This window comes from Phalacrocorax aristotelis, chromosome 1 (assembly GCF_949628215.1).
Source record: "Phalacrocorax aristotelis chromosome 1, bGulAri2.1, whole genome shotgun sequence".
NCBI lineage: Eukaryota > Metazoa > Chordata > Aves > Suliformes > Phalacrocoracidae > Phalacrocorax > Phalacrocorax aristotelis.
Genome location: NC_134276.1, coordinates 187189438 through 187213515, shown reverse-complemented (window position 1 = coordinate 187213515; position 24078 = coordinate 187189438). Strand labels below are relative to the sequence as shown.

The window sequence follows — 24078 nt, the reverse complement described above, 5'->3', positions numbered from 1 at the left end:
GCCCAGGCGCTAATCGCTGCCGCTGGGCGGGGCTTCGCCCCGAGACGAGAGGTGGTGGTAGCAGGGGGAGGAGGAAGCGGTGGGCGCCGCCGCCGCCGTTGTCCCTGTGACTCCCGCCCCCCGCGCCCCCGCTGCCGCCGCGCGGATGGTTCCGGCCCGAGCCCGGTCCGCTCGTCTCCGCCATGCCGCGGTACTGCGCCGCGTCCTGCTGCAAGAACCGAGGGGGGCAGAGCGCCAGGGACCGGCGCAAGCTGAGCTTCTACCCGTGAGTGGCCGGGGCTGGGGGTAGGGCCGGGTCGGGCCGGGTCGGGGGCTGGCCCTCGGGGTGGCGAGGCCCGCCGCGGTCCCTCAGGAGCCGGGGCGGGGGACAGATGGCCGAGAAGCTGGCTGTAGGGGTTGGTGGTGCCTTTGAGCCCTGCCCGGTGCCTTGTGGGTGGAAGGGAATAGCGCCTCACCTCTCGGGGAGAGGTGTGGGGGAAGAGGGTCGGCAGGCGGAGTCTTTAACAACCCCCCGCGCAGACGGACGGCGCTTGCTTGGGGGGAGGGGTACAGCAGCGCCCGAGGGTTCCTGAGGGGGGTGCAGGGGATTCGTGGAGTGAAAACCGATGGGATTCTCCTAAAATATAAAATTTGAGCTTACAAACATGAGGCTATTCAGCTGTTAAGAATTAAGTAGCACTGGTTACTCCTTTTTATTTCCAGCGTGGCTGCCTTTGTGGAAGGGGTGTTGCAGCAAGGCAAGCAGTATTGGAGGCATTGGCTTAATGGTGAGGGAGCTGAGTATCCCCTGTCTGACAGCTTACAAGCCAAGCGAAAGGCCTAACAGAGCAGGAAAGTAAATATAGACTGACTCTTTAAAATCAAATATTGCCCCTAGAATTATTTTCTTGCCTATGGTGCGAACAGAGGTATTGCTGCTTTGTTTGGAGGCAGCTGAGCTAGCTGGAAGCTAACTGGTTTTGTTGCCAAAAGAACAGTTTATGGTGACTATATAGTGCCACCGGCCACCTGATTGATTAGTGGCCACGCCACGCCCGCAGTAACCTCTGCACTGCTCCGGCTACGTGGCTGCTGATTCCCAGAGTGGTGAGTTACAAACAGTGTTTCTCAACCTTGAGAAGAGCACAGTGCAAGTAACTGAATATTAATGTATTTCTGTTAAATAAAAGTATGACAAGTGTTTGTCAACAAAAGGAATATTGTAGCATGTAAGAAAAAATTGAAGAATAAATGTCACAACTAGCCTCAACATTTGTTTCGGTAAAATGTATTCCTCAAACTAAGTTGGCAGTTTGTTTCAGTTGCTGAGTAGTCATTATTCCAATATCAGGAAGGCTACATAGGAAGACCCACAGGAAGACTGCTTGGAAAGGGATTTTAGTTTAGATTGAAGGAAAGCTGTTTTTCCCAGCATGTATCTTAATATGTGATTCATCATAAAACAATCATGAAAATGAGGGGAAATAAATTATTTATTTTGCTTTAGAGAATTTGAGTACCACATGAATGATCAAAACAAGTTTGAGTGCTGATACATTTGAATATAAATATGTATGGCATAAGTATAAAGATGATTGCAAAACCATAGCTGTTTTATCTGACCATTGAATTGTGCTGCATGGCGAGTGCCGTGGTCCTGTAGAAAAGGTGCTGAGGTTTGATTTATAGAGATCTCTTGCACTACATTAGCAACTGCTACTGATGTGAATTGCAAGTTTTATTCCCTTGCCTCTTACCACCCCAGAGAAGTCCTCTGCTGCTCTGTGGTTTTGAAGTTTCTGAACTTTTTAACTGTGACCTAATCTCAGCCGGCCTAACTGCCCTTCTTTGTTTTATTTCTTCACCCTCTGACTTGGGCAGCAGTGGCAGCTCCTGAATGAATTCTGTTCACTTCCTCTTTCCATTTTCCTTTTTCTGTGTCTCATTTACACCAGAGAACAGATTCTAATGATGAGTAAGGGGGTACTGAGAGCAGGAGCATGTTTTGGCCAAGTTGCCCTTAAGATAAAATAACAAATTTCTCTACCAGACATGGTCTTTCACTATAGGTTATTTTGTTTCCTGTCTGAAGCAGGCTGACTGTGGGGAAGGCAGTGAGTGCTGTGTTGCAAGGGTAATGGCAGTGGAAGCAAATGTTCTTAATTCCTTCTTGGAGAGGTGTCCTGGTTTCAGCTGGGATAGAGTTCATTTTCTTTCTAGTACCTGGTATAGTGATGTGGTTTGGATTTAGGATACTAATAATGTTGATAACACAGTGATGTTTTAGTTGTTGCTAAGTAGTGCTTACGCTAGTCAAGTCCCATGCTCTGCCACGGGCACAAAAAGCTGGGAGGGGTGGGGGCACAGCCAGGACAGCTGATCCAAACGGGCGAAAGGGATATTCCATACCATGTGACATCATGCTCAGTATATTAACTGTGGGGAGTTGGCCGGGGAAAAGCAGGGATCACTGCTCAGGGACATTGGTTGGTGGGTAGTAAGTGGTTGCATTGTTTGTTTTTCCTAGAATCTGTTTCTGTCTCTCCTGTTTTTCTTTTCATTTGCATTTATTATTATTTTTATTATTATTACATTTCCATTATTAAAATGCTCTTATCTCAAGCCACGAATTTTCTTACTTTTGCTCTTCAGATTCTCTCCCCCATCCCACTGAGGGGGAGAGGGTGAATGAGCGGCTGTGTGGTGCCTGGTTGCTGACTGGGGCTAAACTACAGCAAGAGGGTGCAATTTGTGACATAACCTTCAGTTGAAAGAAACCATGCTCTTACTGAGTGCCTTCTTTGGAGCTATGTAGTAACATCCCAGGCTAAGCTCTGTTACTCATGGGGGGGCATGCTGTATAATACATGTAATACTGCTGTCGGTGCATGCAGTCTAAGTAGTCAGGATTTGAAAAGGCTGAACCTCTAACCTGTCCTTGAGAGGTTACTGTGTTCTTGCTAGCGTTATTCCTTGCACCCATGTGGACACTCAGAGCCAGATGCATCAAAAGCTTGCTCTGTTTCGTTGGTAACTTCAAAATGTAAATGCCAGCAAATTCAAAAGGTTGGGGAAGGGGTGAAGATGTGCACGTTTACCCTGTGAATCTCAGGTATCTTCCTCTCAAAATCAGCTAAGTTTGCAGTTCTGGAACACTGTGGGCCTGTGTAAGCCAGTCATTGCCATATATGGCTTTTGGGCAAAATCTGCACCTTCAGGGGTTTGAGGGTGGCATCTAGGGCTGGCTGGCCAAGAAGTAGCCCAACTGACTGGTGTCTTTGGTAGCATTCAGGTGACACTGGGCACTCCAGGCTCTCACCCCAGCTTCTGTTGTGTGGCAATACCTCACTGCTGAACCAAATTTTTCTGGTGTGTTGAAGGTCCTTTAACAGATCCATTACCAGAAGAACTTCTTGTTAATTAAAAGGAAAAAAGAGCTAAGGGGAGAGAAATGGAGTTAGGAATGCTCCATTCCTATTTAGGGAGTAAAACAAAATGGGTCTTGTAAAGAGTCTGTAGGCACTTGCTCACATCTGGATGTTTGTGTTGTCCGTCATACTGCAAACAGCTAATAGTTTTTACATCCTACAGTTATGATCAGGTCAGGTTTAATAACCACATGAATCTATCTCTTACAGTTTCATATACCCAAAAGCAGAGGTTCGGGGTTTTTTTTTTTTAGTTATTGCTCATGATGCCAAGTAATATTGGTTTCTTAACAGTAGTCATTTAACAGTGCTCAGAATTCAAGTTATGGTTTTGTATCATATGTGGTTATATGCTAGAGTTGAAAGAAACTTGATATGCACCAGATAAATCTGAGGGCACATTTCAAATACCCTGATATCTGACTGGTAAGAGTTGAGAGCCAAGAGTGGTCTGAATGTTCATGTTGCCATTGCCATAACTCCTTGACTGTACATGCATCATGATGAACCTTTAATTTCCCTTTAATTGTGATTCATTAAGTAAATTCCATATCTACACCCAGTTTCTTTTAATTTAGTTCTCTTTCCCATGTATTTTGTCTGACCATTTGCATATATTTTCAAAATTGATTTAATTTTTTTCTGTGAACATGTATGCTCTTTGTTCTCCTTTTCAAGTAGGTTAGATGGTTGAAACTTTAATTATGGATTATGTAATATTATGTGGACTCTCAACACTGTAGGAAAGCTTAGTTGCTGATTGCTGAAACACAAAATATAGACGTGCTCTGCATTTGTGTGTATTTACTTTTTGAATAGAATTTGAATCCTGCACTGGAAATACATTTCCAAGTTATCAAATAATCCAAAGTATGACATATATTAAGAGGTATTCTGTTAAACAAGAAATAGGTACAAAAAGGTTTTGGTACTGATTGTGTCTAGTAAGACAAAAAAGTTCCAGAAATACTATTTCTAAAATGAGGACCTGACCTAACTTATTTTAAATTAAGTCAGAGTATTTTGTCTGACTTCAGCAGAACTACTTTCTGAGCAAGTGTTGCAGGATAAAGCCTTTTAAAACATATTGGGCATGGGTTCTGAAACCCTTGGCCAGCAGAAATCAACAGAAACTCTGCTGCTGAACTCTGGAGCAATATCCAACTAGGAATAATTTGGATAATTATTGGATTAACATGTAAGTGACATCCTGATTAGCATTTCATATTTAAAATATTCTAGAAAGTATTATTTTAATATTTTGGTAAGGAAAGACTACCTTGTAAGGAACAATTATATATTCTTTATTTGAAAAGAAGAAAGAAAAACAATTTTTGTTTGTGTTTTTGTTTATTTTTTCCTACTGCTTTAAAAAAGATTTCCACTTCATGATAAAGAGAGACTTGAGAAATGGCTGCGGAATATGAAACGAGATGCATGGACTCCAAGTAAGCACCAGCTTCTATGCAGTGATCATTTTACCCCTGATTCCCTGGATGTGCGATGGGGTATACGATACTTGAAGCATACTGCTGTACCAACAATTTTCTCTTCTCCAGGTGATGAGGTAATGTATTCCTGTCTTTTTATTGTACAAAGCTAATTGACTATTTATGTAATACATATGTTCTAATTATCTGTAATACATTAATATTTTATTTTAAAAAATAGAATTCCTGTCCATCAAAATATTTTGTCAACAGGACTGCCAAAAACAAGTGTGTAATTCCATAGTGTAAAGGAAGAATAACATCTTATACTTTGACTGGAGGGTCAGTATCTTTTTAAACTGGAAATTACAGAAGCATTTGCTATAGGAAATTTTCCATGGGAAAATAAGTTCTTATAAGAATATTACGATTTTCAATGTTTTTTTTCCTGTGGAAATAGTCTTTATTAATATTTTAATGTTCTTTTAAGGCCTTTTGTTAACTGCACATAGATACTGGCTTTGGAATGTATAGTTTCAGATTACACAATTCTCATTCCTGTCCCTAACCTCTCTAGCACCGAAGAACTCAGGAGTGTAGGCTGCTAAAAGATAAGCCACAAAGACTATTCCACCTTGTCTTTCAGAGTTGTACTGTTGGTTACATAAAAACACTGTGCTACACAGGCAGCTGATCTTGATCAAAGCTATGCTGACTCTCTTCTGGCACGTAACTATCTTCCTCTGGATCATCATGTTGGAGGTGGGAGAAATGGAAGGACTAGAATTAAGGCTAAATTGCTGAAACTGGCTAATTAATTTTACAAACCAATTTATGTTTAGTCTTGAAGTTCTCTGTCTTCTTGGATAGCTGCAAGTGTGGTTAAGACTGCTCTTGACTCTGTAGAGTAAAAAGCAATCTTGATAGATCTCTCAAACATAAAAATAGAAAACCTTGTAATTTACGGCATTATTAACTTAGCACTAAATATCTTTTCTTTTAACCCTCGCATCCCCCACTTCAATATATCCCTCACTTCCCTGTGCTGTTATTGTAACCGGGAGCCCTAGCTTTGGAACTGGACTTTGTTGCCCTGTGCTTCCGTGCAATTAGAGATAAACTATGTGATTCCCCTAAAGAAAAGTCAGCTTTTCCCCACCTCTTCATTCTCTCATTTTGCGAGTGACCATAGACCGGTCATGGTATACCTACAAAGATGAACAGTAGAGTTATGAAGGTAACAAACTCTTCATGCAGTGATGTTGCCAAGAACATACCAATGGCTTCTTCAAATTATTTTTGCCTGAGCAATATATGTCTGGGAAATCCCAGATAGATTTATCCAGTTTGGAAAATAATAATCTTTGCTTTCTTTCAATGTATCTATCACTTCCCTGGTATCAAAAGAAAAGAGATGCTAGTTCTTCATATCTGATACTTTGAACTTGCTTTCTTGGGGTCTTACTTGTCTTTCTGGCATTTCTTCCATTCTCACACTTCTGACTGGACTTTTCTAAACATCAAGATGTATCCTGTCGGTGACCACCTCAGCAAATCAACAATATCCATTGACTTGGCCACTGGTTCTGTAGTTGCCCTAAACCCAAGTTTTCCACGCAGACTGAATATTCACAAGGACATGGAAAGGAGCTTTCCTTATTCTGGGGGAGAATCCCTTGTTAGTGTGTTCCTGAGTTAATGTAGAGGAACAAGAAGCTGCCAACCTGCCTTCCAGCACTTCTCTGTAAACCCTTGGTTTGGAAAACTGAGAGTGAAGAGCTGCAATATTTGCATATTGGTCACCACCACCTTGCTTTATGCATTACGGAGCAAGTGAAGGGTAGCTTCCCAGAAACGCTTAATGATTCTTCAGGAAACATTTCATATTATTTCTTCTTCAAAATAAAGAATGTTTGTGTCTCAAGAGCAGTGTTAGGTGCCTGCAGCTCAATATCAGTAACCATTCTACAGTAGTTTGCAAGGATTTTTATTTTGAAGATTGTCATAAGAGTATGAGGGCAGGGACTGATGGACGAGGAAGCTTTTCAATGCAAGTAAACGTCTTCCTTCAAGCAGCTCTATCCTGAGAGGTGTTTTGGTGCATTTCTGTCAGCCTTAATGGAAGTTTTGATAGGCAAGGATTTGGGGGACATTTCCATAATTTATTTTGTAAGAGATTTGTCTAGTTAAAAGATTTAATCTGAGAAGGTCTTTTTCGGCTGCTGGTAGAATGGAGGAAGGGAAATACTTAGTTCTTGCAAAATCCCAAAGATTGATGTGATGTTAAGTATCACCTTTGAAAAGATAAAGGTAACCAAATGAATTCTCATTTTGTACACATTTTTCAGTCCTCTTAAGACTGAAGTTTTATACAAAATAGAATTACAAAGTTTAGTGTATTCATGATGCTTCAGACTACATAAATACTTCTATGAACATACACTTTGAAATTATCTTTTCCATCGTAATCTTTTTTTTTTCAGCCTGGCCTTTTCTTCCCCTCTCACAGGTTCTTTTTTTTATTTTGCCTGGCCTATATTTAGTTAGCAAAGTTAAAGTTACTTCTTGTTCTGTTTGTTTGTTTGTTGGTTCTGGGCATTTTTGGTTTTCTTTTTTAGTCTACAGGCCTAACATGAGTCCAAGTTCTGCAGCTTGGTCTCTTCATAATCAAGCCTACCAGAAAAAAATAAGGCACTCACTATTACTATATTTTTGTTTCACTGACTGACATACTAAAAGCTTGTTTGGATACTGATCTTTAATCAAGTGGTGATGTAGTTTATGTGGAGAGGAAAAAAAGGTGGCTAAAAAAGGAGAAGCTTCAAATTGTCCCTCTTTCAGTAACAACTTCTGTTTAAAGTCCTGTTAAAACTGTATCGTTCTGCTAAGATTCCTATCCATAAAAAGGTTGTCCGTTTTTATGAATTGCGAAGTTGTCAGAACTGAATTGCTCATTTAGAAATCAGCCTATGTGATTCTGCACGAATAAGTTTCACTATTCTGCAAGCCTGTGTTCATAACCTTTTTATGTTGTTGTTGTTTAATTCTCTTTGGGGTAGACCCCATGACTAAAATTTTGCTCTTTCTAAAACAAGGTTGTTTCAGCTTTAATGCAAAAATCTTGTACTGTGTATATTTAATATAAATATATTTAATATAGTGTTTTAGGTGGTAGTAGGAGATGCTAGCCAGTCTTTTTCAGGCAGATTTGTGTAGCAACTTCTCTTCAAGTGCTTTTAAAATTATGATGACTCGTGTAAATCAGTAAAGTTCCCTAGAGTTTGAAAAAGGAAAAAAAACCCAACACCTGTTACTGGCTTTAGAGCTTTAAAATAGTATTTAACATTTAGGACCTGAGGGAAAGGTATGGAAGATGCTTACATGAATTTTTAGGTCTCTGGTATAATTTTTAAACAGTGCTCACCTAAATTACTTCTTAGGCTATACCATGCTATAGAATGAGATATGCCCAGTTTTTTTTTTATGCTCAAGTGATTTCCTAGTTACAAGGTGTTTCTGTTCTTGTTTCTTTTTCCTCCAGGAAAAAGATTCTTCTCAGAACAGCCCACGAGAGTTAAAGAGAGAAGACGCAGAAGAAACAAATACAGATGTAGTGTCAGAGAAAGCATCTGTATCACTTGAACCTTGTACGCCAAAGAAAAATCCTGTAATTGCAGAAAACATAGATGAAAAAGTAGAAGTAGTTTGCTCAACTGCATTGAGTCAATCTTTACAAATTCAAAAACTGCAACTTCAAAATGGAGACGACTTTCAGGCAGACAGTGTTGTTCTTGATAATTCCTCTAAGCAGCATATACATCAACCTAATCCTGTTTTAATGGCAGCAGCAGTCCAGAGTATGGAAGCTACCAGCGTTCATACTTCCGAAGAGGATCCAGTAGCTTGTACAGCTACAGTCTTGCAATTTACAGACCCTGACTACTTGAATTCCCCTCTGAAACTGAAAAATGCTTTATGTTCAATTACTGACTATGCAATTGAAAGTCCTAACTCTGATGTTGTAGGCTGCTCTGTTGAAGTGCAGCCAACAAGTGAAAATGCAATTTTCCTGAGTACAGTCACACAAACCATTGAACAGTTAAGTGGAAGTGAAGAATCTGTCATTGCTATTATTGTGCCAGCTGAGAGTCCAGAAAAGCCTGAAATAGTAAATAGTTCTTTCCTGCCTATTAAGCAAGAGTTTCTTGACACAGGGGAGACAGAAACAGTTAAATCTGTGTATATGAATGCATATGGTGGAAGTGAAGTATTACAAACTGAGCATTCATACTGCAAACAAGACATAGACAGAGATCACCTTTGGCAAAAAATTTCCAAGCTCAACTCTAAGATAACTCTACTTGAAATGCAGGAGATAAAAACTTTGAAGAGACTCAGGTCCTTGGAAGCTCTTATAGGACAATTGAAGCAAGAAAACCTGCTTTCTGAAGAGAAGTTGAAGATTGTAGAAAACTGCTTTACAACACTTGAAGTGACTATGATACAGTAAAGGCTTTCCATGATTGTTCTAAAATGTCTTTTTAGCCTCTTTGACTGTCCTTTTGGACAAATAAATTTTTGTTTCCATCATGGTATTTTAAACACTTACTGCAAATTGTATGAATAGCAAATATTCTTTAAAATGTTACATCAACCACTACCAAAGCTAGGTGGTACAAAATTGCCTATAAAACATGACTTGCAAGTAAGCTTTAAAAAAAAATAAAACCTGTTAAAGTTTTGCTAAGAGTATATGAATTGAATCAATAAATGTAAGTTAAGCCTGTCCAGCTGCAGGCTCCTCTGAAACATGCAATTCCTGCATTTGGGGCAGCAGTTGAATGGACAGAATAAGCATGTAGGATGGACAATTAGGAAATTGTTGTTTAAAAAAGAAAAAAATAAAAGGCATCCTGATTCTCTCTCAAATGAGGTATGTAATACACATTCTCCAGTGAGGCCACAATTACTCTTTAACCTTCTATTCATCTAACATTTGTTCTGATAGATTTTTGTACACTTTGACCTTATTAAAATTGTTTCTGCAATAAAAGGTGTTTCCTTTCATATAGTTCTAGAAACAAAAATTCTTTAAGAATATTCTTACAGTGAAGAGTTCCATCTCCTTTTTTGGATGATTTGGCTCAAATGAAAAGAACCATCTTAAATAGTGATATTTTTGCTGGTCAGTAAAAGGGAAAGCTCCAACTCTTCAGGGAGTGTTAGCTGCTCAGCATTATCCTCTTAAAATCTGTAGCTGGGTAATGCGCATACCCTTAAAAATACACTGAAGAAAACAATCCTTTGCAGAGCAAATTGCTAGTGAAAGTACCAGAATCCAGGTCATGATTTTGCTATATCTTACTCTTTAAGAAATGGAATTACAAGACTAAAAATCCATTCCCCTGTATTAATTTTTGTTAACTGTTTCTAGTGCACAGGGTAGTACTACAGTAGAAAGATACTGAGAATCCATTCTGAGGGAAATTAATTTGCTTAAATACTTTCTGCTTATTCTGTCTGCATGCCACCCCTTAGATCTAGAGTTCAGTGTACAATCTAGCATAGAGAACTAGCACTAGCTCATGTATTCCCAACTGTACATTGTCGTTGGACCAGGTGATCATCACAGGTCCCTTCCAACTGAACCATTCTAGTCTAGTCTATAGGATTGTTCAGCCTTGAGAAAAGGAGGCTCAGAGGGGATCTCATCACTATGTACCAGTACTTAAGGGGCAGCTACAAAGAAGATGGAGACTCCCTTTTTACACAGAGTCCCATGGAGAGGACAAGGGGGAATGGACACAAGTTGCTCTTGGGGAGATTCCGACTGGACACGAGAGGAAAATTTTTCACAATGAGGACTGTCACCCATTGGAATAATCTCCCCAGGGAAGTGGTTGACTTGGCCACGTTGGATGCTTTCAAGAGTCGTCTGGATAGGGTGCTGGGCCGTCTTGTCTAGACTGTGCTCTTCCCAGAAAGGTTGGGCTAGATGATCCCTGAGGTCCCTTCCAAACTGGGATTCTGTGACTTGTAGGACTTGGGTGTGTTTTCCTTTATTCAGAAGTGTGTCACCACCACCAGTTCAGTCTAGGGCTTCAGCAAATGGGTTCCTTTGTGGTCTGTTCCCTGTATTCAATATCAGACACATTTTAAACTGTTCTGGTAATCTTTTTATAAGGAATTGAGGATCAGGCAACGCTAATTACAAAGCTGGCTTCCAACTAGATAAGTTGCAAACTAGTAAAATTTCAGACAATTTTTGAGACTTAGAGTAGCTGCCTAGAAGTTGGTCTGCTGAAGCACAGTGGTGTAAGAGGTTAGTTTATCAGTAACCACTGTAATAGGCTCGTTTTGTCCTTCAACTTGTTGGCTTCTTCCAGGCTCTAAGCACAGGATATGCTTGGGAAAAATCCTAAAGAAGACAAATATAAGTTACAATACAATGAATTATTTACTGGGACTATGTGACATTCTCTTTTTTTTTCTGCTCTTATTAAAGAGTGCTGTCCCTGAAAGAAAAGAACACGCCTGTTCTGCCTTGTGTGACCTGAAATCACAAAGGGTGTCATGTATCCTTTAGACATGTTGCTGCTATACAGGGTCCAATCTTGTGAACGTTGCCCAGGTGGCCTCTCTGAACTGCACTTTTTTTTATGTATAAAGAGATCTTTCAAAGTGATTTACAAAATGCTATATGAAATTGCTAAGTGATTTGGCAATTTTAGAAATTTTGTGAATGTCACTACGAATCATAGAACCATAGAATGGTTTGGGTTGGAAGGGACCTTTAGAGGTCATCTAGTCCAACCCCACTGCAGTAAGCAGGGACATCATCGACTAGATCAGGTTGCTCAGAGCCCTGTCCAACCTGACCTTGAATGTTCCTAGGGATGGGGTATCTACCACGTCTCTGGGCAACCTGTTCCACCACTTCACCACCCTGATTGTAAAAAATTTTTTCCTTATATCCGGTCTCAGTCTACACTCCTTTAGTTTAAAACTATTACCCTTTGTCCTGTCACAACAGGCCTTGCTAAAGAGATTGTCCCCATCCTTCCTTATAGTCCACCTTTAAGTACTAAAAGGCAGCAATAAGGCCTCCCCGCAGCCTTCTCTTCTCCAGGCTGAACAACCCCATCTCTCTCAGCCTGTCCTCACAGGAGAGGTGCTCTGGCCCTCAGATCATTTTTGTGGCCCTCCTCTGGACCCACCCCAACAGGTCCATGTCCTTCCTGTGCTGAGGGCTCCAGAGCTGGATGCAGCACTCCAGGTGGGGTCTCACCAGAGCAGAGTAGAGTGGCAATTCCTTGCTAAAGCTGTATTTTAAGACGTGCCACCCAGTTAAAAAGTCCACTGTAGGTCTTGAATGGCAATGAGAGCTCAGACACGGCAAAACAGTTACAACACTCTAAGCTGTTGTCTCAACAAACCTCTATTCCCGAAGAAGATGTTTTCTTTTTTTAAAATGGTATTTACATTTCTGATATATTTTTGCCTTTACTAACAGTTCCCAATATTAAAATTGAGAATGCTATTTGTAGCATAGATGTCTTTAAACCTGGGAAAACGCCAAATGCCCAGTTTTCCTTTTTTTATGGAGTTTCTTGGGACTATAGCAGGGAAACTCAGTAACTCTACAAGCCTGTCACCAAGTCTACAAATTTCCCTGCTTTAGAGTGATTTGGTCCAGTGTTCCTAGGGTGGACATAACAGGCCCTCTGCCTTTCTTCTTTACATAAAGCTTTTTGTGCCGAATAGGTCATTATTAAGGCCTACAATTAGCACTTCTTACCTGGGCCTATTACGAAACTGTTGGCTAAAGTAACACCTGCTCTCTCACTAAGATAGTACAGCTGTTAAGCAAACATGTTTAACAATAGATGCTAAACAATACAACAGCCTGTTAGCCTGGTATTTTTCAAGTAGAGCTTTAAAGCTTTAGGTTTAAGTTTACCAGTTTTCCTTAATTCTAAATTTGACCTGTAATTGCTTTCGGTGTGTCAGTTTGTCAGATCATAGTGTTTCCATCCCACCCAGGTTCATGATTTCTGCAGTGGCCACATCACCAACTTAAAAAAAAAGCCAGATATTGCCTAAAAAAAAGATGATTTTGTGTGTAGGATTTCTCAGGACCAGTCTTGCAGCGATGAAGAGGTTTAAACTTCACAAAGCAGTTTGAAGGTAGACCAGAATCCATGCTGTGTTTTGTAGGTGACTGTTGCAAATTAATTCCAATAAATTATTTTGGACAGAGAACTTCTGTATTTATTTTAAAATACTTAGTAGTGTAGCTGGCTATTGTTGCTTACAGGAAAATATGGCTAGGTCCTTCGCTTCGATGATATGCTGACACTGAATTACTCAGGCTAATTATTATGAGGAAGGAAACATGCCGTATTGGAAATTGCTACACCCCACTGAATTAGATGCAACATGTTCATGTTGTTTTCAGTGTATCTTAATCATAAAGCCATACAGCCTTTGCACATAGTTTTATTTCACTAAAATGTATGGACTCTAAAAGGTGGTATATTATTCCTTGAGATACCGTGGAAACCGCTTTTGTGCAGTTGCAGCCCAGCGTCGAAGCAGTACACCGTTCCTTCTGTACTGTATCAGGCTTACCTTGACCAAAGTGAAACGTTCTTATTTATCTTTTCAATAATTTTGCATTTGCATCAACATTTTTTTTAAACTTCTGGCTGCCTGTTTCCACTGATGTAATTAATTACTTCAACTCTTTACAGATTTAACAGCTGTGGACTGTTTTCTTAATTCATGTCTTGAACTGCTATGCTGTATTTCTTTTCCGCTGTCCACTGGCTACTGTAGGAATTTGGCATTTGGCTTTCTCCTAGATCTTCATTTAAATTCCACCAATTTTGTTAAACTTATCTACAAGCAGTGTAGTTGTATCTGGAATAAACTGGTGCCCATTTCCCGTGGTTTTCCATCTTTACAAGGTGGAGTGTGAAGTTTTATTCAGCTCATTCTGAATGCAGTGCCAGCTACAGGGGGTTTTTATTTGTCCTGGATTCATCTGGGACTTCTGTACTTTCTTGCATCAGTGGTACGAATATTGACTGCACTCTTACATGCTTCACAAGCATTCATTAGAAGTCTGTCTAGATCTCTAATTTGAGGTCTTTGATATCTTTTTACTCTACTGCAGTAAAGTTGCAATTAGTTTTCCTTTCCACTTAAACTCTCTCCTACTCTGAGTCTTGGTTCCTACATTAGAAAAATGAGCGGCAGGTGTGGGCTCACTCCAAATGCCATCTGTGTTCATTTTCTCTGTCCTCTTCTGTTTTGCCCAAGCTAGTCTACAATGATGGGTGCTCTGGGCCGGTGCGTGGGGTCCAGCTGTGCCCACCTCGGCCACGGGACAGTTGCCCTCCTGTGAAGGGATCCCCCACCTGACAGCAGTGTGGCTGGGCTCTAAGGACACATTTAAAATCATGGTAGGCGCTTGTCTTCTTGTCAGTAAACTTGAAGCTACGTGTCACATTTTAAAAATTACACTTCGCTCCATCTCCACACTTCTTCTGTAACAGATTGATTTCCTTCATACCTAACCACACTTTGGTCCAAGCTGCCTTGGGTACAACGTGATGCCTCCCCTCACTGGTTAATGCTGCTCAACTGTGGGCTAATGGCATACATCCAAATCCGCACTCCTGCACTGCACCCTGTACCGGGTGCTGCCTTAGCAAAGGACTAGGCACAGCCTAGCCCAGCCCTTCCATGTTGCAGTGAGATGGTGTAATATCTAGGGACCCCATCGCGTCAGGTGAGGGGTCATGCTGGCAGGGGTTGCCTGCACGCTGTGGATTCCTACATCCATAATGAGTTGTATCAATGACAGTGGAAGACTCTGCTTGGCAGGATGTGTTATTTCTAAACTCATTGAGGTAATTGCTGACATTCCTTTGCTCTTAGAATGTTTTGAACTTCATAATGACGGTAAGGCAATGAAATCCAGAGCCAGGTTTCATGACACATCGTATCTGCCCGATGGGACCCACCTGCTTCCTGGGCAAACCCAGGAGACACTGTGAGCAGCAGGCTGACAATTTTTTAACCACTTGGGCAGAAATAGAAAAAGTCCACATCCAGCCTCGAGGAAAGGCTTAAGACGTAGGTTAGCACCGAGTGACTCAGGCTGCTATTCTGCCGTAAACTCCACAGGCAAGAAGCCTCATGCTGTGTCGTAAGGCTGGAGGGGAGATGGCACCTGCACACCGGGGCCTTGTGAGAGACGCTCACGGCAGTGCATGGGGATGGGGAGGAGGGAGCGAGTTTTGGCATTTAGGGTTATTGCCTGGAGAAAGTGCCTTCCTGCGGGGCAGCTCTTTGTGCTGCAGAGGCAGCGTCAGTTGCAGCAGGTGCTGCCCCTTCTGCGGGATCCCATGTGTCAGGCACAGCTCCAAGCTACAGGGAAAACCCAGTACTGGAAATGCATGAATTACCAGCACCAAGGCAAGAGGGAAGAGAACCAGGGAAGGAGAAAAGGACAAATTATATAAATGGACTTAGATTTGAACGAAAATATATTTTTCTTTTCTCATTTACCAAGGAATTTTATGACGTGCTAACACAAGCTGATTTACATTTCTGCAACTTCAAGTAGATCACTGCTTTATTTTCTCCTTCACTGAAATCAGTGTAATGGCTTCCTAATTTACCAGACCAGTTCCTGCTGCAGAGAAGATGTGTTTCTGCCAAAATATTTTTGACAAGTAGAACAGTAAGAATAAGACCTCTAAACAGACTTTTTCCAGTAAATATACCTCTTGGCATTATTAAATATGATGGCTTACATGGCAGAAAGTCTATCACTGTTTAAATATTTGCCTTTCCTGCGAAGAACATTTAGAATGGCATTTCTGAAACATAAAAGCAGTTTAGAAGCCTGTGTCTCACCCATACAAAAAAGGTTAAACGCTACACATGCTTTTGGAATATATATATTAAAAATATATTATTTATTACCTATCTGTAAAACAGCAGTGCTCCCTATAAACAGCAGGCGGTGCTACTGGATCGCTCTGTAGAAGGCGGACTAAAGACCTGCATTTTATTTTTAGTCTGTTTTTGTCGAAACATATGCAAACAGATTAACTATGCTGGGTTGGGTTTTTTCCTTATATCTCCAATGTATCTTTAATAAAGAAGGGTAGTATCTGAACAAAGCAGTATGACTAATTGTCTTCAATCTTACATAAATAAAGCTTCAGACAAAAGGAACTCATTTATATTCTGAGCATAACACATAAAATTCAAGAGCCTTCTGCTCAAGTGAGTGACAAAAGACGATGTATTCACTGTCCTTACGTGGAGCATGATTGCATTGCTTATTTGTTGAAGTGGGTCAGTGATTAAAGTTTGAATCCCTTAAACAGTTTAGCATTGCTTATTTGCATATTTATCAGGGTAATGGTGTGAGTGTTTAATCACACCCTTCATCAGGGGTGTCTGGTTTGCTACTCAAGTATTGCAGCCATGGTTTTGAAACCGGGAAGGTACGTGCACAACAGCTTTATGCGTGGCATAATCCCCTCTTAAAATATCTTGGGACAGCCTTTGCTCTGAGAATACACAACTTCAGGTGACACGAGCAACACTGGAATAGGGGAATGCGGGTCCTGCACATTCAAGCAAGTGTCTTCTTGCTTATTACTTGTTACTTTCAAAATACAATAGATAATAGGGTGTTACAGTACAGGTTAGAAGTATCCATGTGCTTTTCTGAATGAATAGAACAGGGCTGTGATACAGCAGCATGGCAAAACCAGACAGTGAAGAGAGTCATGTCAAGGTAAACTCTGGCTTCAGAGGCATATGTTAGCCTCACGGCTGGTGGGGACAGGCATTGCAGCTTCTCCGGGTACACAGAAAGTGGTGTTCAGGATGTTGGTTGCTGCTCAAATCCAGCCACTCCGCAACAGCTTCCTGAAAGAAGTCATCTCACCTGACTCTATATGTCTCCATCATGAGATGCACCTAAGTTAAGTGATATTTGGTATGAAGAACAAGAAATGAACTGAGGAAATGCCTGTTTATCTACTGCCTCCGGCCAGGGGGATGTTCTAGACAAATATTTCAGATTTAGGTATATATGTTATAAATACCCGAAGTTACCTAAACTGAATCTCACCTTCTGTTTCAAAAGGTAAATGACTTCTAGTTCTCAGACAGGGACAAGTTAGAAACACTAAATGCTAATATAAAGGAGCTTGGCACAGTAGTCCTTCCAAATTGTGCCTTAATTTCCTGTACAGCCAGTGACAAGAGGAAGATCTTTCAAAGCTTCTAGAGGGGATGCTGCTCAGATGTATCATTTATACAGTTAGGGCCTTTTTTCCTGGAGATTTTGAAATAGAGTTCTATCTCTGTAAGAAATTTGGACAAGCAGGAAAACTAATTCACCAGATACCTGGCATAGGCAGAGTACATCCGAGGCACAATTCTTGGTGCTGCAGAACATCCTCACAAGGTGCACATCAGACATGAGAGCCCTGCACTGCTTCATGGATAGCACAAATTGGGAGTAGTCAGACACATTTGCCCTCTTATAGCCCCTTGGGACTGAAAACAACCTTGTGGCTGCTATAGCTTCCCTCTGGGGTGGTAGCAAACACCAGAAAGAGATCTTCTGTAGCCATGTCTTCTTGGGCAAGCACATTATGGATCATAAATACCAGCAGTCTGACCTTTGGTCTGAGTCAATAGATTACAAGGCCACATAAGAATTGGCTTCAGGAGCTCTGAATGACCAGAATAGCTACTGCTTGGGGATGGGGGATAATAAAGACATGAGTTTCACAACATGCAAAATACCTCAAGTCCTTTAGATCTTGTACATATCAGCAGATGTTCGTAAACTTACATCAAAGTTCTTTTTTTTCAGTGTTTTCTGTGATGAGAAATCCTGTACCACATAAAGCTGGCTTTGGCTAGAGGGCAGTTATGGAGCAATGGCCCCATATTGCCTCAGTGCCTACTGACAGGCTATGACTACGCTCACAACGCTGAATTAGCCTCCTCAGGGCTGGCTCCAGCAGACTGACCAGGCATTTTCAGGAAAGAGTGGATGTCCTGCAGCCACTAAGTGTGAGTACAACAGCAGGCTCTCTTTTCAAGTCAGATCCCCAACCAGCATCTGTAGAAAGGCATCCACACCTCACTAGCAATGCAGCAGTCCCTTTCCACAACCCAGTTATCTGTGTAGACCCTTAAAAAGCCAGGGGACTCGCTCCCAAGAGGCTCAGCACCCCACCTGATCAGACATGCTGAATTTCCCCTCTGTGGGGTGCGCAAATATTCAAGGTTTGGCTGGCAGAGAGGACACCAGCTTTGAACTGAACCTCCAGCAGGGACTCGACAAAGCAGCAAAACATGGACTGATGCTGGCTTTTATCCTGGTTTTCCTCCCTTAGTGTAGTGAAAGAGGGACCAATAAACCACACTCCCGAGACTTACCGGGGTAGGAAATGCTGCAATAAGAAAAAGATGCAGATAATGAGCACAAAACTATGGTTCATATATGGAGATTAATTAGAAGCAATAACAAATCCCAATTAGATTTTTAATTTAAAATATATTAGAAACTGACATTTATCTGAGAGTTGCTAGTGAAACGTGAGCTCAGCCACAGTTGTACTTGATACAATTAATTCACCATAATGAGATCACAATGATAAATCCAGGTGAAATTGTATTTTATGTCTTTCACATTAAAACCATCAATTGACTTCTTCAGGTATCCATTTTGTGAGATTTCAATAAAAATATTTATACCTTTATTTTATTTGCGTAGCTTCAGACATTTTATTCTGTATTTAACATCTGAAATGAATTTACAGCTTTATCCACAGGTTTTGGTATGTACTGAGGGATTGCAGACACTTTTTGCTTACCTTTATTTGTTGTTTTTGTTCACCTTTTACACTGATTTCGTTTCAGGACTTTGGAAACACAGTTTCCTACTGCAAAACCCTCACCAAACTGCCAGGTGCCTGCTGCTTTTAACAGGCATTGCTTCCAGCCTACGTCTCTTTGTCTGACCCCAAACTCATGCATTAAAATTATGGGGTGTGGAGATGCACGTGGCTTATTACACTGAAATCCTCAGCTTCCTTTGACTGCACCTTGGCTGGTAAGGTGAATTATCTTCCATCAGCTAATGTAAATATGTCAGTTGTTGTCTTTTTTTAATGAACAGGATATCTTTTTAACTTATTTCATTTAAAAGAAATGCTCCATTATGTCTAAAGGATTTTGCTAGTAATAATCCACCACTGTAGGGTCTGCAGCTCCAGCTCCCACATTGTTTATAGCAGACAATACATAGGAATGGCAGAATAAAAGGCAAAGAATAAAAACTGAAAACAAAACTATGTATCTTTTCTATTTATTTGGTCTCTTTCCTTGACAAATACAGATTTTGAAAATTGATGTATTTCCCTTCTCTATCAACAGCTGTATAAATACTATAATAGTGGAAATCATTGGTCTAGTCCCCAGCATAAGAGACCTAAAAGCTGGAAAGCTTTTGGGAGTCACTGTGAGAACTGCCTGTTTTGACCACCTGCAGATTTGCTTCATTTTCTAGTTACTAGTTACATACTCCAGGAAAAAATAGTTTGATGGTTAAAGAAATATGGTAAGGTTCCTGAATTATGTCTTAGCTAGCCATGAAAATTTTAATTCGGGCTTTGCATAACTATGTTTAAGAACAATAAAAAATATGAGTGTATAACGTAAATTTCATTGCAGATGAAGTGATGCAGTGAGTGTCATGCATTCATATGAACGCAATGCAGAACCAATGCGAACTGATAGGGCGGCAGGGGACATCTCAGACATATGCACACTCACAAAACACTCGAGATACTGTACTTGCCTTAAAAATAAGAAAATTTTGAAATAATGTTGCTAGAACAAGTCCCAGATATAGTACCTTCTCCTTCTGAGCAGAAAAGCCTAACATATTCTTGCTTCCCAACATTTATGGTAAAAATGCATTTTCTTTTTTCTACAACAATTTTTAACAGTGGAACATGAAGCAGTAATGAAATGTTATATGACAGAATAATATGTCCTGCCTTTTCTTGCAGGACTGTCTCTAACACTGCAATGTTTGAAATCACTATTTTATGTTACCTCAAAATTTGATAGGATCAATAGCCTTCTGGGAAATTCCCCCTACTGCATTCTAATGAGCAAACTGATGGCTTCTGAAACAGAAACAAGTTATCTTTCAGACAAGCTGTAGCTGTGAATGGCCAATTTGAAATGAATATTGACACCTGTGCAACAGCCCATATTTCTGCAGCTCTCTAGAGAAAAAGCAGAAGCCAATAATATTTAAGAACTGCAGGGACATTAAAAGCCTTAAGTGCCTGTTCATTTTGCTTTTCTTCCCAGCAGATCTGTGATTTTCAAGGGATCTGAGTAAAGACTATAAACAAAAGTAGAGTCATGAATTTTTAAAGTTTAAATCAACCTTGATATTCTTTTGTTCACCACACAAACCATTTCCTGTCCTTTATAGAAAAAGTTCATTTCTGTTATGAAAGGAATTCCCTGAGCCAGGCTCAGGCAGGCAGCCCTGGTGTTAGGTCCCACAAACAACGTGAAGATGCCCTGGAGATCCAGCTGGACACATGGAATTTATCACTGCTGTTCCTAATGCATGGCCCTACAACATCTCCTTTTGCAAAAGAAGGACTACAAATTTCCGTTGCCCTTTCCTCCAGCCCCCTTGCACAGAGTAACATGCAGGTAATGTCAAACATATAGTTTTTCATACTGTTGCCCTTTCCTGAAGTATTTCTATTTCTTAAGAAGCTAAAGACCGAAGGTTGTATTTTTAAAGGTATTTAGGTGTTACACATCATATTGCCTTTACAAATCTGGCCACTAATCTTTTTTAGTCTCAGCAGATCTGAGATGTTTGGCCAGGAGCAGGGAGTGGTGCACCAGGGCTGGTGGTCTGTGCTAATGCCTGGAGCCACAGCAGCCACCCCAGGCATGCCTCCCCCCACACCAACCCTGCAACCGCCCCCTGCCAAGGGAGAGCAATAGCTGTTAAGAGATGGTAACACAATTTATACAGCCTCGGGTCTGGCAAGACACTACAAACGCTAAAAGAGAGAGCTAGTACCTTTGTCACCTGACATGATGTAATATCAAAGCACTCGAGCATTGTACTCATGAAAGCCTCACATAGATCTGAAACAACGAGATAACTGGCCTCAATATATTCAGTGCTTCCTCTGAAAAACACTTCTGCCTGTTCTCCCTGCAAATATATCAGAGCGTGCATTCCCCCACAAAATAAAATTCCCAGTGAAGTTGTTCTGCACCAGAAGCTGCCTCCCGGCCAGCCGTGATCCGTGCTTGTTGCAAAGGGCGTTGGAGAGACCCCAGTGAAGGACAAGAACTTGCGCTCTGCCAAGTTTGGTGTCACATCTGCTGCTGAGGAGAAGTCACTGTAAGGCAGCTCCTAAAGAAAGAAATGCAAACCTTCCCTTCCAGAGTGAAAACATTTTATACATTTGAAAAGTGCGAACAGCAACCTACCATAAATACCATATGCAAAATGCAGCTCTATAAGAACAGGAATCCTGGCAAAGATAACTTACAAGTTTTGCACCATTTACAAGTTATATTGTTCCCTTATTGCCAACTGCTTACTTTTAGGGCAGCTCCACAAAAATCCCATGCACAACATGCCTGTTGGCATTTCTCTTTTCCTTTGTCTTTTTTTAAAATCCCTAAATGGGTAGTGTTTTCCTTCTACATGTAATCATGAATAATAAATATTCAGATGATTTAATTTCATACAGAACACATTTCTGTTCTAAATGTTTGATGCAAAGGGAAACAATACTCTTAAAACTAATGAAAATCATTATAACGGAAAACATTTATTTAAGACTTGAGCCAAAAGATAAATCTAATATGAAAAATGTAAGAGGAACTAACTCGTGATCCTGAAGGGATTAGAAAACATGCTGTAAAAATACTTTGAAAGTGGTTTAAGAGAGAGTGAGGTTGAAACACAAAATATCAAACTTTGATCCAAATTCCAGCTCCCATCACAACCCATCACAACCGCAGCACAGCTGCCCTCTGGCTTCACTTTCATTACTGTAAGGAAGGGAGCATATGTCTCAGGCGTCATGGGCCCTGCAAACATACCCAGTAATGAATCAACTAGCAAGCAAAGGAAAGATGTTTTTACCATCCCTGTTCTATAGGTCCAGAGCCATAGACGGGAGGTGGATCCCCTTAGGAAAGACGGGAAAATGTTCCAGAGCTTCCAAATGCCAGTTGGTTATCTCAGCCGCAAATCAGGAAACCACAAAAATCCCAGAAATGTTGGTTCTACCAGGCCTCTGGAGGTCACTTATTGTGGTTTCCCTCTCAAAGCAGCTCTATCCCTCCTACCTGATGCAATGGGACTCCCCGAGCTGGGCAGCTCCCCACCAGGAAGCAGAGAGAGGACAGGGCCTCCAGGTACTGGCGTGGCCCACAACGCCACGACGAAACACTCTTTGTTCCACAGACCAAGACTGCATGAAAAAAAGGCATGTATTCCTGTTTATAATTTCTGAATATAATATTGACACAAAGGCATGCCTGTGTTCACACAACTCTTATTCACAAGAGTGTATAGACCAGGCAATCATTATCTTTTGGTGGAAGACTGTTCTATGACTTTTTTATAGTATTCTTTGGTTTTGCTGCTGGTGAGAATTTGTCAACAAGGGGAAAATGCAAAGAGGAAACGTACTCTTTTCTTTGATGCAGCTTCTCAGAATTAGTACAAATACTCTGCCTCTAGCCATTTATTTTTGCTAACACGTAGATACTTACTGCGTTATAATTTTTTTACAATTCCTTTGTAAATCTTCCCATTGCCATATATAGCAAGAAAGAGAATGAAAAGTAGGTGAAAGGCTCGGGAACAAGGGGGCAGCAGAGTCTTTTGCAAGCTTTGGAGTTACGATGGCATTAGAGACATCCCAGTATGATTAAGGGAAAACTAGGAACATCCATTTGATTCAGAGGCAGTGGAACAGCATAATCCTCCCACACTAAGCCCTGCTTTGTTTTCAGATTGTGCTGCTGATCCTGAAAGAGAAATACCAATGGGAGAGTAAAAAGGGGCCTAAATATCAGTTTATATTCTTTGGAGTAAATAGTGTCATACCTACTTCTGACAGCATCCCCCAGGGCTGCATCTAAACCCTGCTTTTATTTGCCCATTCCCTAATTCAACCTCAGAAGTCAATCACCAAAATCTCCCTGATGATTTGTAAGTCTATCTGGATATATATTTATGTACAGGTTGAAGTTGGTTTCCTTAAAGGTAAAAATATCAAGAAATATAAAACCAAAAAGCCAACCTGTCACTACCACTTTCCAGGCCTTATGTATTTTGACATACTTCAGTGATTTGAGGCAGTGTCAGCATATTCTGATTAAAAGTGTGAAAACATTCTCAGGGGAAGAAAAAAAAAGGTTCAGATCCTTTCCCCAGGGAAATGGAAACTAATTAGCACAGTGTTTGCCCAGAAATTACTGAAATGTAACAGAGAACTTAAATGATGGAAAGAGAGAGAAAGATCTTGTCATTGATATATCCTCTTATTTCCCATATGCCTTTCCAATTATTTCATTGGGTCACACACCCACAATTATGAATAACTTTGAACACTTGGTTTAAAGGAAATATCTGATTTTAGCAGCATGGATGTTGTAATATGCAAGCTGTCCTTTTTGACAGCTTGAGCTACCCTTATGAAGCCTGGTAGGCTGCAAATAGACACTATTTTCCACACGAAGAGCCTTTCTGCTTGAGCAGCTCTCCTCGTACATCACCACCAGCAGCACAACAGAATTTCTAAGTGAGCAGCTGCCAAGCTCATCAACAAGACATGGTAATACTCAAGCCTAAGAAGCAGACAGGAGCTTACTACCTCTAGCAGACTAAGGGATCTGTGCCGGGGTGATGTGGCTATGGTTTAGCTTTTGACAATTTGCAAACCCCCAGGAAATGGTGTTTCAGCGGGCACTAATTAGACGATCTCTTTTCGTTTGTGTTTTCATTGAGAACAAATTGCCTTGCAAGTACTTTTTCCCCTTCCGTAAGCTTTCACTTATTTTCTAGTGTTTTCCTCTAGTCTTTGCCATTGATATTTAAGTGTAAAGCAAGTTCATAC

General features: G+C 40.8%; 1 protein-coding gene across 5 annotated transcripts; it reads left to right on the top strand.

Annotated features, from left to right (window-relative positions):
- The first annotated feature begins 18 nt into the window (after positions 1-18).
- On the top strand, positions 19-9586 carry THAP5 (THAP domain containing 5). Of its 5 annotated transcripts, none has more exons than XM_075081048.1 (4): positions 42-265; positions 703-767; positions 4785-4974; positions 8379-9586. In XM_075081048.1, exons 3-4 carry the CDS (start codon positions 4831-4833, stop codon positions 9345-9347), a joined length of 1113 nt encoding a protein of 370 aa, XP_074937149.1. In that variant the 5' UTR covers positions 42-265; positions 703-767; positions 4785-4830; the 3' UTR covers positions 9348-9586. The 5 variants fall into 5 exon arrangements, with proteins under 5 accessions (XP_074937146.1, XP_074937149.1, XP_074937150.1 ...); XM_075081049.1 differs by having other exon boundaries at positions 703-1086; XM_075081045.1 differs by lacking the exon at positions 703-767 and having other exon boundaries at positions 19-265.
- The last annotated feature ends 14492 nt before the right edge of the window (positions 9587-24078 follow it).